Here is a 17,595-nt window from a genome sequence, read left to right as displayed (position 1 = left end):
CCCTCACAGCCACTTAGACATCACAGTGTATTTCTAACTATGTCACAGTGTCTTTACTGCCCACTGTCTCTACGATTGAAGTAGTCATCTCATTGAATTCATCACAGATTTCTCCTGGAGGCCTGTCTTTTTGTTATGGTATTTCCTCCCCTAGAATGTCTTGCTATCTTGGATTTAGAATATTTATGTACTTGGATTTATTTCCATTGAATTTTAAAGTATCTCTCCCACACAGTCCATTATGAGACAGCTGTTGACATATACCATGGTGGCTGTCACATGGGAGGAATATTCTTTAAAAGGATGTTCCCACTGATCTGTTTATCAAGACTGCATGAGTCAATTTTTCTTCTTTTCTTCTTGGAATCTCCTTTCATATTTTCAGACTCATAGAGTGACAGATTGTCAGGAACCTTGAACATCACCTTAACTAAACGCCCTGATTTTATAGATTTAAAAACCCTGGCACTAGGAAATTGGAACTTTTCCAAGGTCATGGTGAGTTAGTGACAGTAAAAGAGGGTTGCTTGACCTGTCAGCTAGTTTTCTCATTTATGAGATGGAGATGATTCCAACTCTGTCTACCTCATACTTTTAAAATGAGGATTAGCGAGGTAAAACCATATACAAAATGGAATTATTGTCAACACTTTTAAGTCAAGGCAAAGCTGTACTCTTTGAAATTGAACAAAATGAGGAGTACTCATTGTTATAAGACTTTCTTTCCATAGGTTGTAAATTTCTTGCTGGCAGAGATTTTGGAAGCTAGTCCAACTCCTAATTTATTTTTTACATATAGGAGAATTGAGGTTGCACAGTTAGTTATTAGCAGAGCCCAGAATTCATCTAAGCCCCCTTATTCCACATTGCATAGCACAGCACCTTGTGTTTGCAATCTAGTGTGCAGGCACAAGAGCAGTTCCAACACAGTGAGATTTGTACTGCTGTTGAGAAATGTGGTAAAATGAGAGCAGAGTTAAAGAATGTCCCGCATCCTCAGTGTGGCAGTTCCTTATGGGCTTCTGTGGTTTGCCCCAGGAGGGTGTGGACAGCTTCTTTTGAGTCATTGTCTAAAATCAGTAGACATTCTTATGTATTCATAGCTGAGGTTATTAAGCACACTTCTTCCTGATTTCTCCCTTCATCTAAGCTGTTCTTGTCATTTTAGAGCTGTCTTCTCATAATGCTCAGGGAAAGTACATAGGCCAGAGTCCTTTCTCCTGTCAGGGGTTTCATGTTATCAGTCACTGTGACTAGGGAGTTTCTAGGCTGGAGAAAGGGTGGGATATCTGTCAGGGATGCATACATAGTAGCATAGACACTGGGAATGAGTTTTGCTGGTGCTAGTACCTGTATTACATATCTAATCCTCTCAGCTCCCAGGTTTGTAGAGGAGGTAGCAGTCTGAATTGTGTTCATCTTCATCTTGTCTTGCAACAGATACCATCTCATTTCCCTTTCATGTAATTGCTTGCAATGTGGCTTTATGTGCAAAATGTGTATTACTTTGGAAACATTTGAAATATCCTGAACAAAATCATCAAAACAATATTTTTCTCTCTTTTTTTAATGCAACAGAAAATGCCCCAAAAACAATAGAGGACGTCGACAGAAGCAAAACCTAGGTCATTTTACTTCAGATACGTCATCCAGAATGGTTTAAACTGATGACTTTTATATGTACACTGACCATGTGATGTACATTTATTATGTCTTTTTTTAAAGAATGGAAATATTTATTTCAGAGGCCTTATTTTTGGACATTTTTAGTGTAGTACTGTTGGCTCGTATTTAGAATATTCAGCTACGACAGTTTTGGACTGTTTAGTAGTCTTTGTTTTATGTTTTTAAATACAGAAATTGCTTTCACAAATTTGTACCACATGGTAATTCTAAGACTTGTTCTTTACCCATGGAATGTAATATTTTTGCAAAGATGGACTACTTCACAAATGGTTATAAAGTCATATCCACTTCTTCCACAATGACCACAACAAATGACCAAGCATGAACTAAAGGTAAAGATGTTTACAGATTACTTTTCTTACAAAAAAAATCTAGAAGACACTGTGTTTAAATAGATATTTAAATGTTTTTGAGATTTAGTAACTGATTTTTTAGACACTGCCTATCGCATGAACTGTAAAGCTGTGTGTGTTAGGTGTAAAATATTTATAAGATATATGGACTGGGGAATTTGATTATTCCTCCCTTTGAAAAAATAATTCTAAAAATTTGAACAAGTGTGTTAGTAATGATGGAACAGATCAATGAAAAGTAGATTTAGATATTGTGAAAATAGGCTGTTTAACAAACAGATTGGAATAAAGCCTACTCTACCAGTTAAACTACTTTAATACACATTCATTTTTAAATAAAATATGTTTTAACATAAATAAACAAATCGTATCAGTGTTTGTGAATAAAATACAAAAATGATTGTTAATGATTGGTGCTCTTAAAGTGAGCTTAAAATTTATCCAAGACCTCTATCCAAATTTGTCCTGTAGTAATAGATTAATATTCATAGATTGTTGGTGTTTAAAGATCTGAAGTGTGAGTAGAATGTATTCAGCTGTTTAACATGTAGTTTAGATATTCAAAAGTATGCATGTAGAATTTAAAGAATATGTTAAAAATTATTCATTTTAATATTTTGTTTGGAAAAGCATGTTATAATATAATGTTTTCACTATATGGCCTCTGTTTTGGTGTGTTTATTTACTAAATTTTTTGATATTGGTGTTTCAGTATATTTAATATGTGAAATTAGTAGAAAAAGCAGATTTTGGTTCAGAATTCCCCTTTACTGTTACAAATACTGATTGAAATTATCTAAAGGCAAAAGCTTTACCCAACATTTGGAGTTTGCTTTTTGGATCATTTAGCTTCTAGGTTTAATATTAGTTACATGGTGGCTTTAGTGAACTTTTTAAAAAAGCTTTCCTCTTCTACCCACACAGTCTTATTTGAGTCCCTTAGTCAGTCAGCAAGCATGTTTGGAACAGTCCCCAGTGCTTTGCAAGGGTTCAGATTGCAGAACAGTCACATATGGGTACTTGTAGTTATAAATACTTGACCATTCTCCAGGGGTGGGGTTTCCAACTCTTTAAACAACTCTGTTGCCTGTTATCAAGCTGACTTTTCACTCCAAGTGCCAGAATTGATTGTGGTCAGGACATCTTACGCTGAGAAATAAATAAAATGGAACATAATGGGTCCGCTTCAAATGCTGATAAAATCCACCAGAATCGCCTGTCGAGTGTTACAGAAGCTGAAGACCAAGACGCTGCTCTTACCATTGTGACTGTGCTGGACAAAGTAGCCTCCATCGTGGACAGTGTGCAGGCAAGCCAGAAGAGAATAGAAGAGAGACACAGGGAAATGGAAAATGCCATAAAATCCGTCCAGATTGACCTGTTGAAGCTTTCACAGTCACATAGCAATACAGGGCATATAATTAACAAGTTGTTTGAGAAAACCCGAAAAGTTAGTGCTCACATTAAAGATGTGAAAGCCCGGGTGGAGAAGCAACAAATTCATGTTAAAAAAGTTGAAGTCAAGCAAGAGGAAATAATGAAGAAAAACAAATTCCGCGTGGTAATATTCCAGGTAAGCTTGCACTTGTGTTCAGCTTGCTTGTTCTAGTCTCTTGCATCTTTTAATTGCCAACAAGTCATATCAGAGGTTTCCAGTGTCACATCTTAACTATTGTATATATTAATACAATGGAGTTCTGTATTAGCAGCGATCTCAGGATAAAACCATTTCTGTGTTAACCAAAGTACTATCTATCATTTCGGTATTTTGAGCTTCTCAACCATTTCATGTAATATGAACTGTGGCTCATAGCTTAGGCTATTTCTTGCCTTTGAAACTTAATATTGGTAAGGCCCTTTCAGCATATTAGCCTTATTAGCATGGTGCCCTCTCATAGACTTTGAAAATGTTAGAACTAGAAGAAGACTCAGAAGCCTCTAGTTTAAAACACTTCTTTGTTCTCTAAAAGAAGAAACTGACAACCAGTAGCTCCACAATGTGGTTTTTTACGCTTATATGGAGAGCCTGGAAAGGCCTAAAGAGTAGATACAAACTTTTCAGGATGTGATTTGTGTATTGGAATTTTTACATACAGATCTCAATGATAGCAATTTTCCAATGCACAATGAGGCAATTATTTTTCTTATTGTTATAGTAATACAAATATATGAGTCACATAAGTAATTTCCTATGTTTGATTACAAAGTCTTTTTACTTAAGTGATATAATATTTTGTGTGTGGCATTGTGTATTGAGCTAAGTTCCGATATTATTCTGTGCTTGGCACTCATATTTTTGGAAATAGGAACATATTCATGGCAAATGCATAATATCTATGGTATATTTTTAAAACTCTTACAGTTAAAAGGAAAAAAATTGAACATTCCTTCACAGTAGAAAAGTGGGAAACTGTCATTATCAGGCAGTTTACAAAACACAAATAAGAATAAAATTCTACTTTCACCTATTTAAATGTTGGCAGTTATTAAAACCTATACCCAGAAGTTAATTTAAGGATTGGGAGAAAACACTTTCATATTCTGTTGGTAGAAATATTAATTGATAAAACATTTTTGAAAGGCAGATTTGGTAGTATGTGTTAAGAAATTTAAAAATTCACAAACTTTTTGGTCCCAAAATTTTATGTCAAAGAATTTGTTCTATGCATAAAATCAGGAATGTGTGTAGGAATGTTCACTGATGCATATAAAGTGTTATTTTTTAAAATGACACCTGTATTTTAAAAGTGAGTACTTATGTATATAGGAAAAAAACTGGAAGAATATAAACTAAATGAAATAGGAACACAGTTGGATTATGTAGAAGATAATTTGTAAAACACTAGGGATGTGGCCCATAACTCCTCGTGGCATTCTTTACACATTAGGCAATTCTCCATAGCCCTCTGTTGACTGATAAGGTTACACTGGGATGGTAGAGTGGTATTTTAGGTCTGTTTTTAATAGCCTGTAGGTTATTTAGGAAAAGTAATAGGGAGGACAGTGAAGAGTTGCTTATTTCAAAGGTAGATAGGGCAGACTATGCTATTTGAAGTTCCTTATCATTTCCCTTTCCTTTCATGTCCCTGGAGGTCCTTCTATAGGCTTAAAAATTTGGAAAAAAAAAAAAAAAAGCCTAGGCAATGTGGCAAAACGCTGTCTCTACAAAAATAGAAAAGTTAACCAGGTGTGTTGTCGCGTGCCTGTGTTCCCTGCTACTCAGGAGGCTGAGGTGGGAGGGTCACCTGTGGGGAGGTTGAGGCTACAGTGAGCCATGATTGTGCCACTGCACTCCAGCCTGGTTGACAGTGAGACCCTGTCTTAAGAAAAAAAAATTGAAAAATTGAAAAAAAAAAAAATCAGTCACCTGATTTTCAGAGGCCAGTTCCAGTGTTAGTATATGTAGTGGGAAATGTATCCATTCTTTGATTTGCCTTCTGAAGATGTTCAGAATTGTGGGTATATCTTACCCTCCACTGGCATGGGCGCATGGCCAGGAAACATATTTGGCATTCACGACTGCTGAGAACTTTTGTGCAAAGCAGTGGACTAAGTGCCAATTAAGATTTACAAAAGCAAGAGCAAAGAAGTTTCTGAAAAGTTTCCATTGACTCTGTTCATTGACATAACTCTTCTTTAAACTTTAAGATGTTTCTGTATTCACCTGTTTAGTCCCTGTAACTTACTGCTAATTGTTCCTTTCTTTGATCCCTTGTAGTTATTTAAAGCAACTGAGGGGTGCTAGTTTAGGGCACATCTCTTCTCTTGTAAGAAATAATGCCATGAAGATTCTGTATAATTAAGTTGTTCAGAGTAGCAGCAGTTCGTCAAAAAGTAATTGCTATCATTTATAATGGGACAGCTTGTAGAGAAAAGAATAATGGACATAGAACTCTGATTCAAAGATGCATTCGATGTTAGAATACTGTACATGGTCACATGGTTATTCTTAGCAGTTAAAATTAGTTATAATTAATCATCATAGTTAAGGTATATACATGGTTATATTGAGATTGCCCCTTCTACTAAAATTAACTTGAAACCAAGCAATTCAGCTATAGTAAAAATTACCTGCTATTTCTTATACATTTATTATTTCTCTTCGAACGTACTATATCTTCACTACTAAGCCTCAGACTTTTGTATATTCAAAATTTCCCTAGCTATATTACTTTGAGAGCTTGTTTGGAGGTTCTAGCAGGGGAGCGCAGCTACTCGTATACCCTTGACCAAAGACCAGTCCTCCTCTATCGTGGCTGGTCGTCCTCTTCGACCAAGCATGCGGCTTTGAGAGGGACGCACATGGAGCGGTGAGGGAGGAAGGGGACACCCACTTAGTCCAGCCAGATCAGCTGAATCAACTCTGGCAATCAGTGGGTTAACAGATATGTTGTAGCCAATCACCCTCACATCCCATAGCTATGTTAGTTTGATGTTCAATCCAGCCCACGGTACTCTGATGCATAGTATTCATTCTGTTACAAAAATGGTCTTTTTACCTGGAGTTTTATATTAAAAGATACAATTATATTTGGAAGTCAACTATAATTCAACATCTATAATCTTCAATTATTGTAACAGTCTATTCACCATTAGCTCATGATATCTCTGTCTCACTGGAGTGGCAACTAATAGATCTACATAACAAGTACTTTTTTCTGACTCTACCCTGTTTTGTTTTACTTTAAAGCCTGATTTTATATTATTTGTTGTGTATTTAAAGGAGGGTATGTGATTCCTGGGCTAAGCTATATCTGATTTCTTCACAGCAAGATTGTGTTTTTTCCCCTACCTAACAGTAATTAATTTTTGGCTCTTTCATTTTCTAATTATACCTTCTCAGGCCGTGCCAACCCACATTGTGTTGCTGAAGCTACTCCCTGCAGCAGGTGTCAGGAAAGGAGACGAATAATTTCGCTGCTTGAAACTGATTCATCAGAGAGCTATGAGACGCCCACCCCTGCCTTTTTTAGCTCCTAGACTCTCTAATCCTATAGCCAAAGAATTTAATTTTAAATAAGTATCCGAAGAAATAAGGTTCCAGGGATATCTTCTTGACTATCAGGCTGATAGGTTTTGGAATATGCATAAATGTGTTTTGTATATATTTATATATTTTTTGATTGGATAGATTTAATCTGGATCTCACGTGGGGGCACAGTTTCTTTTAGAAATTTTAACTCGTGGTTCAGTTAAAAATCTCATGATGTTTCAACTTTTGTCTGTTTAGTTTGAGAAATGCTCCCTATTCAGTTGGGTTCCTCTAGCTGCTGTGGTTGGGCGGGCTCTCAAGGTTTCCAGTGTGTGTCATGTCCCAAATCCAATTCTCATCCTTATTCTTTTGACACATTTGACATGATTGGACCTCCTCTCTCTCTCTCTCTTTTAAAGAGACAGGGTCTTGGTCTTTTGCCCAGGCTTGAGTTCTATGGTACAATCATAGCTCACTGCAGCCTCCAACTGCTGGGGGAAAGCAATCTTCCTTCTTCAGCCTTCCAAGTAGCAGGGACTACAGGTGCACATCACCTTGCCTGGCTACACTTTAAAATTTTCTTAGAGATGAGGTCTCACTTTGTTGCCTGGGCTCGTCTTGGCCTCAAGTGATCCTCCCACCTCAGCCTCCCAAAATGTTGGGATTATAGGCATGAGCCACCACGTCCAGCCCCTCCCTTTCTCCTTGAAACTTCTTTCCTCTTGACTTCTGGGGTTACTACTCTCTTTGGGAGTTCCCCCTGCCTCACTGGCTGATATTTGTCCTTTTTTTTTCTTTTCTCATTTCTTCCTTCTACCAGTCCAAAATCCATGCTCTGTAACACCCATATTAAAAAATTCTTTAAAATATTTTTTAATAACATGTTTGACAGCAAGACCTAACTTGACCTGAAATTATTCAGTGGAAAAACCTGACCTAAAGTAGCAGGAGGCTGTTTCTAGCTTTTATCCCAACTTAGTGTGAATATTCATATTTTTTTTTTGCCACAGAAATGTTTCTTCCAAGATCTTGCTGGGAATGTTATGTAATAAATCATGTTATTTCCAAAGTCTGAAATATTCTGAATTCTGAAACACACCTTGGTGCCAAGGAGTTTTGAGTAAAACAGAGCATAGACCCATTCACTCAGTTTCTTGGTGATCTCTTTCATCTGGTCTCATGACTTTAATTCCATCTTTACATCAGTGACTCCTAAATTTGGGTGTCTAGCCCAGCCCTCTCTTCTGAGTTCCAGACTCATCTACTCAGCTGCCTGCTCAGTGCCTCTGCCTGCATGGCTAGTGGGTGTCTCCAAGACAGCGTGTTCAGATCCCATCCTTCCCCTCCAGTCTCTTCCTCCTGCTGTCTCACCCATCTCAATTAATGGCAGATCTATCTTTCATCTGCTCAGGCCATGTACTTGAGGATCGTTCTTGACACTCTGGCATTCCACATCCAAATCCAGTGGCAAATCTTTTGGCTCCTACCTTCAAAGCAGCTCCAAATCAGACTGCTTCTCACCCCCACCCTGTCAGCACCCTTATCCAGTGCTCCCTTGCCTCAGTGTTCTCCACCTGTTCTCCCTGCTTCTTTTCTTGCCCCTACACCCTGTTTTCAACAGAGTGATGCTTTTATAATGTGGGTCAAATCCTGGCACTACTCTCCTGCAAGCTATTTATTTATTCATTCATTCATTCATTTATTTTTTTAGACAGAGACTTGCTCTGTCTCCCAGGCTGGAGGGCAGTGGCACAATCTCAGCTCACTGCAACCTCCGCCTCCAGGGTTCAAGTGATTCTCCTGCCTCAGCCTCCCGAGTAGATGGGATTACAGGCATGTCCCACCACACCCGGCTAATTTTTGTATTTTTAGTAGAGACTATTTTGCCATTAGGCCAGGCTGGTCTTGAACTCCTGACCTCAGGTGATCCCCCTGCCTTAGCTTTCCAGAGTGCTGGGATTACAGGCATGAGCCACTGCACCCGGCTTCCTGCAAGGCTTTTAGACTTCCTCTTATGCTCAGACCTCGCCATTGGATACAGAGCATTGCATGACCTGGGCCACCTGCTATCTCTCTTACCCTCTTGCCTTCCCTTCTTGCCCTTTCATCACTCTGCTGTCACCACACCGCCCTCCCCACTGTTTCTCTGTTCTTCCCAGATCTATATACAGCCTTCAGGTCTAGGCTCAGATGTCACTGTATGAGTGAGGCCTTTCTGACCACTGTAGTTCAAACAGCACCTTCCTTGTCACTACATATTCCCCTTCCCTGCTTTTAGTTCTCACCTTAGTGTTTATCTTGCCATCTAACATGCTATATAGATTTTACTCGTTTGTCCCTCTCTGAGAATATAAGCTCTTTCACTCTTTTGTCTTCAAAGAAGCTTCACAGTTTCTAGAACCAGAAAATTTACTGGTTCGTGGTGGTGCTTAATAACTTTGTTGAAGGAAGGTGTACACCTGTTTGATCCAATAATCATTTATTGAGTATGCCTACTATGTGCAAGACACTCTGATAGATGCTGGGCATAAAACATAAATAAGACACATGATCTCTGCTTTCAAGGAATCTGGAGAAGACCTCTGGGAGACACATATTTTTGAGTGAAGCTTCAATTCAAACTGTGATAAATGTTATAAACAGAGGTATGTGTGTGTAAATTTGGGATAGAGTTAGCCACTTGAGGAAGTTGGGGACACTTGAATTGATTATTGAAGAAAGATTTCATTTACAAAGCCAAAAAGAGGTGAAAGGGGACCTAAGATGTCAGAAACTTCTGGGTATGGTAACATGTGCCTGTAGTCCCAGCTACTTGGGAGACTGAAGCAGGAGGATTCCTTGAGTCTCGGAGTTCGAGTCCAGCCTGAGTAATTTAGTGAGACCCCGTCTTTATGAAAAAAAGAAGATACCAGAAATCACATATACATAGGCGTAGAGGGATGAAAACATCTTGTGCTTGAGGAATTGAGAGTGATTGTATGTTTCTGGGCTGGAAGAGTGGGAAAGTAGGTTTAGCTAAGGCTGAGGAGCCTTCTAATCATACTGAAGAATTTGAACTCTTCGTTGAGTATTGATGAGCTCTCCAAAGTTTAAAGCAGAGAAAAGATGTGATCAAAGCTATGCTTTAGTAATATTCTCAGAAAATACTTAGGTGATGTTCTGGAGGTAGAAGGATCAGTGAGGAGGCATTGCGCAAGTTCAGGACTGAGATAACGGGCCAGAATCAAGACATTGGTAGAGAGAATGAAGAAGGAGGAGGGAACAGACAAGTTGTTAGGCAGTATTATCAACAAAGCTTGGTGACTGGTTGGATATGGAATGAGAAGGAGAGGAAATGTTTGGGATTATGATTCAGGAGTTTCTGTCTTATTTGGCACCTGGATGGGTGTTAGTGCTGAGAGGTACAGGGAAAGAAGTAGAAATGGAGAGGATGGTGGATGGGCCTTGATTTTTAGACTTGCTAAGTTCAAGATGACTGTGTAACCTCAAACTGTGGAGCAGTCTGCCCATCATTCACACGTGTCTTCATCTTAGGAGAGAAGGAAAGTGAAGATAAAATACATGTGAGTTTACTTACAATTGGATCTGAAAAATGAAGTGGTTAAGATTGCCCAGGGTGAGCCTGGGAGATGAAGAAGAGGAAAGGGCCAAGGTAAGAGAAACCCTAAGAAATGGTAACATTTAAGGAGCGGGCAGAGGATAAACAGCCCATGGAGAAGATTTACAAGGCATGGCCAGAAGGTAAAAGAGCTGATCTATAGTGCAAAGGAAGCACTAATATGCTTTGTTTTTTCTCTCCTTCAGGAGAAGTTTCGGTGTCCGACATCCCTGTCTGTTGTTAAAGACAGAAACCTAACTGAGAATCAAGAAGAGGATGATGATGATATCTTTGATCCCCCAATAGATCTCTCTTCGGATGAAGAATATTATGTTGAAGAAAGCAGATCTGCCAGGCTTAGGAAGTCAGGCAAGGAGCGCATTGATAATATCAAGAAGGCATTTTCCAAAGAAAACATGCAGAAGACACGGCAGAATCTTGACAAGAAAGTGAATAGAATTAGAACTAGAATAGTGACCCCGGAGAGGAGAGAGAGGCTAAGGCAGTCAGGAGAAAGGCTGAGACAGTCAGGGGAGAGGCTGAGACAGTCAGGGGAGAGGTTTAAGAAATCTATTTCTAATGCAGCTCCCTCAAAGGAAGCTTTTAAGATGCGCAGCCTCAGGAAAGGTAAGGACCGAACAGTGGCTGAAGGTGAGGAATGTGCTAGGGAGATGGGCGTGGACATCATTGCCAGGAGCGAGTCTCTGGGCCCCATCAGTGAGCTCTACTCTGATGAGCTCAGTGAACCAGAACACGAGGCAGCCAGGCCAGTGTATCCTGCCCATGAAGGAAGGGAAATCCCCACCCCTGAGCCTTTAAAAGTTACTTTTAAATCTCAGGTGAAAGTAGAGGATGATGAATCTCTTTTGTTAGATTTAAAGCACTCATCGTAAAGAGGAATTTAGTATATCCTAAATATGAATCTCCTAATCAAGCAGTTTTAGTTTGAATAGTGTAGTCATCTACATTTCTGTGCCATGTAGGAAAACATAAATGTATGTTTTTTCTTATATTTAAAATCTTGAAGATAATATAAATATTATTGTCACTCTTTCTCACGGCAGCTGTGGATTTTTTAGTTCCTTTCTCTTGTCCACCAGAAAAATAGTTTCCTAGGTTGGGCCAGTTACGTGTTTGGTAAGGGCAACTTTGTGGCCATCATTTGCAAGAGAACTCTAAATATTGGTTAGCATTAATATTGTGGCCAGCCTCAAAGGGGAATAACTCATGTGTGGGTTATATCATCCAGATGTTCAGATCAACAGATTTGTTAGTAAATTAGCAGTCACACCCCTTTTTTGATGCTTTCACATTAAAAAATTGAAGTTTTGGACTTGAGCATTTGGCTCTAGTATCATAGCTTTACTTACAAGCCTGGGCGAGTCATCTGCTTATTCTCATCAGTAAAAATAGAGAGGGTTGGCCTCTGCTGCCCGCCTCAGAGGACTGTTGTGATTATCAAAGGAAATGGTACACATTCTGTGGGAACAAGAAGCACACCCAGAGAAAACAAGCCTCACCAGTTCCTCCAAAACAGAATTGAAAGAGTTACACCTTCTGAAAAAGCCCTCAGCACCAATCAGTAAGGTCCTAGGTTGGAGAGAAACTAAAGCTGGTCTTCAGAAGCCTTTTCACAGAATCAAGAGTGAAAAATAAATAAATGTTTGGGTGACCACTTTTTCATCAGACTAACTAAATCTTGGGTTTTAGTTGGGTCTCAAAATGATCCCTGGCCAGACCCTGTCTAATCTCCTTTTGATTAAGATCTTTGGTGGACTATAGCACTACATTTGTTTGAGCAGTATGAGGCATAAAATTGTGACTATATTTCTAAAGTCGGCCCTGATGCATTGGGTTTGGAAATGACCACAAATATTCCTGTTTTCCTGAGTGCACCCTTCAGGGTCCAGCTGTCCAAAACAGTGTTGATAGGAGTTCATCATAGCTGCTTTGGGAGGAAGCCAGATTCCCCTTATCTTTTAGCTTTAGATCCTCGAATCCAAGAAGTAGAACAATGTCTATTGTTGCTAAAGAAAGAAAGAAATAGGCCGGGCGCGGTGGCTCACACCTGTTATCCCAGCACTTTGGGAGGCCGAGGCGGGTGGATCACGAGGTCAGGAGATCGAGACCATCCTGGCTAGCACGGTGAAACCCCGTCTCTACTAAAAATACAGAAAATTAGCCGGGCACGGTGGCGGGCTCCTGTAGTCCCAGCTACTCGGGAGGCTGAGGCAGGAGAATTGCTTGAACCCGGGAGGCGGAGCTTGCAGTGAGCGGAGATCACGCCACTGCACTCCAGCCTGGGTGACAGAGCGAGACTCCGCCTCAAAAAAAAAAAAAAAAAAAAAAGAAATGGTAATACTGATTCTGTACTTGTAGGATGTTTAATGTAGCATGGTATTGTAACAGAGAAGAAATGATGAAATTGTTGAATTTGAAGAGTTGGGACAACGATCAGCTGTCCCACTTTTTTTCTTACTTTCAGATCAGTTTTTGGATAATCATATGGTAGTTAAAATAATAAGTGTACACATATACACACAGGCATACATAAATCGGCTTTAAAATATTTAACTCAATTACTGAGATGTTTGGGTTTGGGAGTCTGATTCAGCATCATTTCCTCTTCACCCTGCATGAATACATAAAATCATATATCGTTCATGTTGTTACCTTTTTATATTGAAAACTAAAGTGTATACAACATTGGATAACACTTTCAAATGAATAATTTTAAAATGTTTTTATGACATTTTGGAAAGATCCTGGGTGCCTAATCACATATTTTCTTAAGAGCCATAATAAATATGAATTTAAGAAAACGTTATTACAACATTTGATGTTAGTGTCCTATAAATATTTTTATTAATAATGCAAACAGTGAATGTAAAGAAGTTACAAGCTTTTTCTTTTTTCTAGCCCTATGCAGAATAAATATCAATTGGCCTGAAATATTTTTCTGCAAACATTACTGTCATGGAATTTTTGTAGAGTCAGTTTGCTTACTGATTCATATATAACCAGACTTGACATTTTATGGAACGTTTCACATATAGCTGTATTTGAATTTTGATGAGGAAGGAGTTGTAACCTGGTCAGCTCTTCATCATGGTAGACTTTGTGCAACCCCAAAACACTAAACAGTTTCATGTCCCAGGAGGTTTATTGTAACCTTGTACTGCTTTCTTGGTACTAGGATTTTCCCTCCATGTTGCTGCTGTTTCTCTACATTTCTTCCCATATTTGGGACATTCCCAAATTCTACATTCATAATTTATTACTCCTTTAACTTAATTTTCTTGATATAAAAATAATGGGCTGCAAAATCACACGTCCCATTTGATATAAGGAATATTTCTAGTCAGTGTTCCTATTTTAAAAGTTTCAGATAACAAGGACACATTATTTTACTTATTCATCTGTATTTTAGAAATTATACATACCAGATTTTAAACAGCGTATTCAAATAAAACCACTGGCAAGATTCCTTGCTCTGAGACAGAGCAGTGTAGCATCTATAGACACCAGGGGGCATGGAGCTACTCAGGCTCTTCTGCAGAGTAGACAGGATAGAGTAGGGGGGTGCAAGTCTGTCTCCGGCACGCGATGATCCAGGTCTTTCCTCTGAGTGGGTGATAGCCTGATTCTAGCTTACAGGTTAGAGAAGCAGGGCAAACAACAAAGTACATGAAAATTCAAGGCGGGGTGTGGTAGTTCATGCCTGTAATCCCAGCATTTTGGGAGGCCAAGTTGGGCAGATCCCTTAAGTTCAAAACCAGCCTGGCCAACATGGTGAAACCCTGTCTCTACTAAAAATACAAAAATTAGGGGGGCGTGGTGGTGTGCACCTGCAATCCCAGCTACTTGGGAGGCTGAGGCAGGAGAATCACTTGAACCTGAGAGGTGGAGGTTGCAGCGAGCGAGGTAATGCCACTGCACTCCAGCCTGGGCAACAGAGCAAGACTCCTTCTCAAAAAAAAAAAAAAAAAAAAAGAAAAGTACATTCAGCTTGCTGAAAGTGTACTTGTGGTGTGTGTGTGTATGTGTGTGTGTGTGAATTCCCTGAAGCCTCCATAGGTTAAAAATACAAATCGAGATAAAAATACAAAACATTTTGATTTCATTCTTTGCCTTCCATGCACATTAAAGGGTTTGGTTTAGATCAAGACCTGCAGTTCATTGATTCTATCAGCCAAAAAGCAAGGGTCATGTTATGTAAAATATTCCACGGAACCATTGTTAACTGTGCAGTTCCATTACATGAAATCATTGGGCTCATTTTTCTTCTGAGACATGTTTACTATAGCTTCTTTTATTGAACCCTGCTAAGAAAATTATAGATCATGATTCCCAAATCGGCGGAATGACCATTATGGTCTCATCCTCAATTCTGTTTGAATTTGGGGCATGGTAGTCCCTTGTCTGTAGTGAATAAAAAATGAAAAAGCTTCATGCTAAATTTTGTGTGTTGTTCTTGTGGCCACCTCTGAATTATGTTGTCTCAGGATTTATAGTTGTCCTTCCCAGGTCAGAATCCATCATTGTATTTCATAAGCAGTGGCTAGGAGATCTAGGATAACCACTTCACTGTGCATCTCTTAGGACATCCAAGGATCCCTAAGAGGGTAGACTGGAGTGGCAGAATATCCTCACAGTTCAACTTTACTTTGGGCATCTTCCTAAAATCAACCACTTTTGTCAAAAGGCCCTCCCCAAATGCTCTGCCACTTGATGCCTTTGCCCATGCTGTATGTCTTGGAGCACCATTTTTCCCTTTCATTCTGAGAGATGCCCTTCAAGTTCACTGAGAATGTCAATTCCCTAATTTTAGCTTTCCCTGGTCCCTTCATCCCCTAGGAAGGGCATGACTAATTATTCCATATTTTTAATATATATGTGTGTGTATATATATAATACATATAAATATATATAATATATAAATATAAATATATATATAATATATAAATATATATAATATATAAATATATATAAATATATTTTATATATATACACACACACACACAGATTCTGTGAGGCACTGAGGATTCAAAGATGAATGGAAGTTTCTTCTGCCCCACCCTTTCCTATCCCATATCTCAGGCTCACAGTTCTGGGAGACAAGCAAAAATTCAGCAGTGTGACTAATGCTATGTATCAGATGATGGAACTGCGGAGATGGAAGCTGTTTATAGAGCATTTTGATTATGCATCTGCCCTAGCACTTGCACTGTATTGCAGTTTATTTGTGTAACTGTCTTCTAGACTAGACTGTGCTTCTTAAGGTCAGGGACTGCATTTTACTCATCTCTGGGTCACCAGCACTTGAAGAGCCTCCCATGTGCTAGCCGTCTGTATCATGAATCCAGAGATGAAAGATACGGTCGCTATGCTTAAGGAACTTTTCCCTTGGTGGAGGAGATGGACACATCATGCTCAGATTTCAGAAAGGATGATAGGGGAACATAGAGGAAAAATATCTCACAATCTGGGGAAATGCTGTCAGGGAAAATTAGAGAAAGTGTTGCTTAACTTGGCATTTGAAGGCCATTTGAGTCAAGAATAGAATTCAAGGCAAGATGCAGCTAGAGAGATTGTATGAGGGTGTTCTAAGATTTATTTCAAAGGCCATAGAGAGCCATTGAGAGATTTTAAAGGAAGTCCTGTTAATAGACCAGAGGCAGACGGACCAGTTGGTAGGGGCCTTGAATTTTTCCAGGTGAGTACCTGACGTAAAGTGGTAACTGAGCTATGGAGGGGTCAGCTTGACTGTGGGTTGTGATGGGAACAAATGACTGCCAGGTTTTTGAGTTGGGCAAGTCGCAAGTGGTGCCAGTCACTGGGACAGGAAATATAAGACTGTCCTAAGACAGCCCTCTCCTGATGCTTCTGTCTCTCCTCTGACAGCCTTCACTACTCATCCCTCAGTGTGGCTGAGGAACAAAAAGGAACTATGCCCATACTCCAGAAGCTCCCCCACTAGAGGTCTGCCCATTCCAGCCGTTGTGGCTCCTACATATGCGTGAAGAAGCCTCCTTTGAAGGGACCCTTTTCTGGCTGTAGCAGGTGCCTTGCCATCTCCACCAAGATGCGAAAGTCCTTGGGAAGCAGAACTGCCTTGCAGATCTAAGGCCATTGTGAAAGCTTCTTTCCCATCTGTGTCTTTGCTCAAGGCCGGATTTCTGTTTGTTTCTGTTTGTGTGGTCCAAAGAAAGGCGACTTCTGATTATTAGAATGGATTATCATTTTCTAATCTCATTTTTTGTTGAGCACCTGGATTATCATTTTCTAATCTCATTTTTTGTTGAGCACCTGAGTATTACAGACAAAGCTGTGCATTACTCCATCTGACATCACAATAACAGTTGCTGTGACCAGCTGCATAAGTCAGGGCGAATTGCCCAGGTTCATGTAGCTTCTCCAGTCAGCTGCCATGGTGGCAGCAAGAGCCTCGATCTCATTGCGGGTACTTGTTTTCAAATTTAATCCCTCTGTGTCTGTCATATTAGATATGAGTCATGGCATCAAAAATGTATCAGGGGTTCAAGGTGGGTTTGATGCAACCCATTCTTCTTCCGCTCCAAGTTTCTGGCTTATGGAGAGTTCATACAAGGATTGTCAGCAAAATGGAAAACACCTTTATTACAGGCTGGGCATGTGTTCAATAAATCCCCGCAAAGTACAGCATTTAGTAAATTCAGCTGGCACATGTGGCTTAGGCCCTCCCTGGGACCTGCATGCTCTGATGGTAGGTGAGCAAGGTTTGCCGAGCAGGAGCAGAGTCCATTTTTTCAGCTAGCAGTGAAGCCTGCAGGCTGGCTCACATTCTCAGCCAGGGAGAGCAGTGGGGATGGAGTGCTTTCTCTCTGTGATCACCTCCAACTCAAGTGAGCAGGTAGCAAGGAGAGGGGAGGTTGAGAGGCCAGGGCCTCTGGGTCAGAACATAGGGTCCACTTTGAAGCCACGGCCTCGTTTGCACTTTTCAGGCC

The 17,595-nt window shown here is 39.7% G+C and overlaps 2 protein-coding genes across 3 annotated transcripts in view; both read left to right on the top strand.

Moving 5' to 3' along the window:
- TMEFF1 (transmembrane protein with EGF like and two follistatin like domains 1) overlaps positions 1–10,882 on the top strand; it is a 109,793-nt gene extending 98,911 nt beyond the window's left edge. The window contains exons 10-11 of one of the 2 annotated variants that reach the window (XR_010120008.1): positions 1,579–2,018; positions 10,816–10,882. Coding sequence is in view for 1 of the 2 variants with exons in the window: in XM_055271681.2 (XP_055127656.1) it covers positions 1,579–1,663 (85 nt within the window). In the remaining variant the exon portion in view is untranslated. Of the gene's footprint in view, positions 1–1,578; positions 2,698–10,815 lie in introns of those variants that run through there. The other variant, XM_055271681.2, reaches the window with a different exon arrangement.
- On the top strand, positions 2,992–15,230 carry CAVIN4 (caveolae associated protein 4). The gene is made up of 2 exons (XM_055271682.2): positions 2,992–3,612; positions 10,816–15,230. The coding sequence occupies exons 1-2, from the start codon at positions 3,205–3,207 to the stop codon at positions 11,500–11,502; spliced, it is 1,095 nt and encodes a 364-aa protein (XP_055127657.1). The 5' UTR covers positions 2,992–3,204; the 3' UTR covers positions 11,503–15,230.
- Positions 15,231–17,595: the final 2,365 nt, after the last annotated feature.

Source organism: Symphalangus syndactylus, chromosome 3, assembly GCF_028878055.3.
Source record: "Symphalangus syndactylus isolate Jambi chromosome 3, NHGRI_mSymSyn1-v2.1_pri, whole genome shotgun sequence".
NCBI lineage: Eukaryota > Metazoa > Chordata > Mammalia > Primates > Hylobatidae > Symphalangus > Symphalangus syndactylus.
The sequence above is the reverse complement of the archived record's forward strand: the minus strand, read 5'-3'. Positions and strand labels throughout refer to the sequence as shown.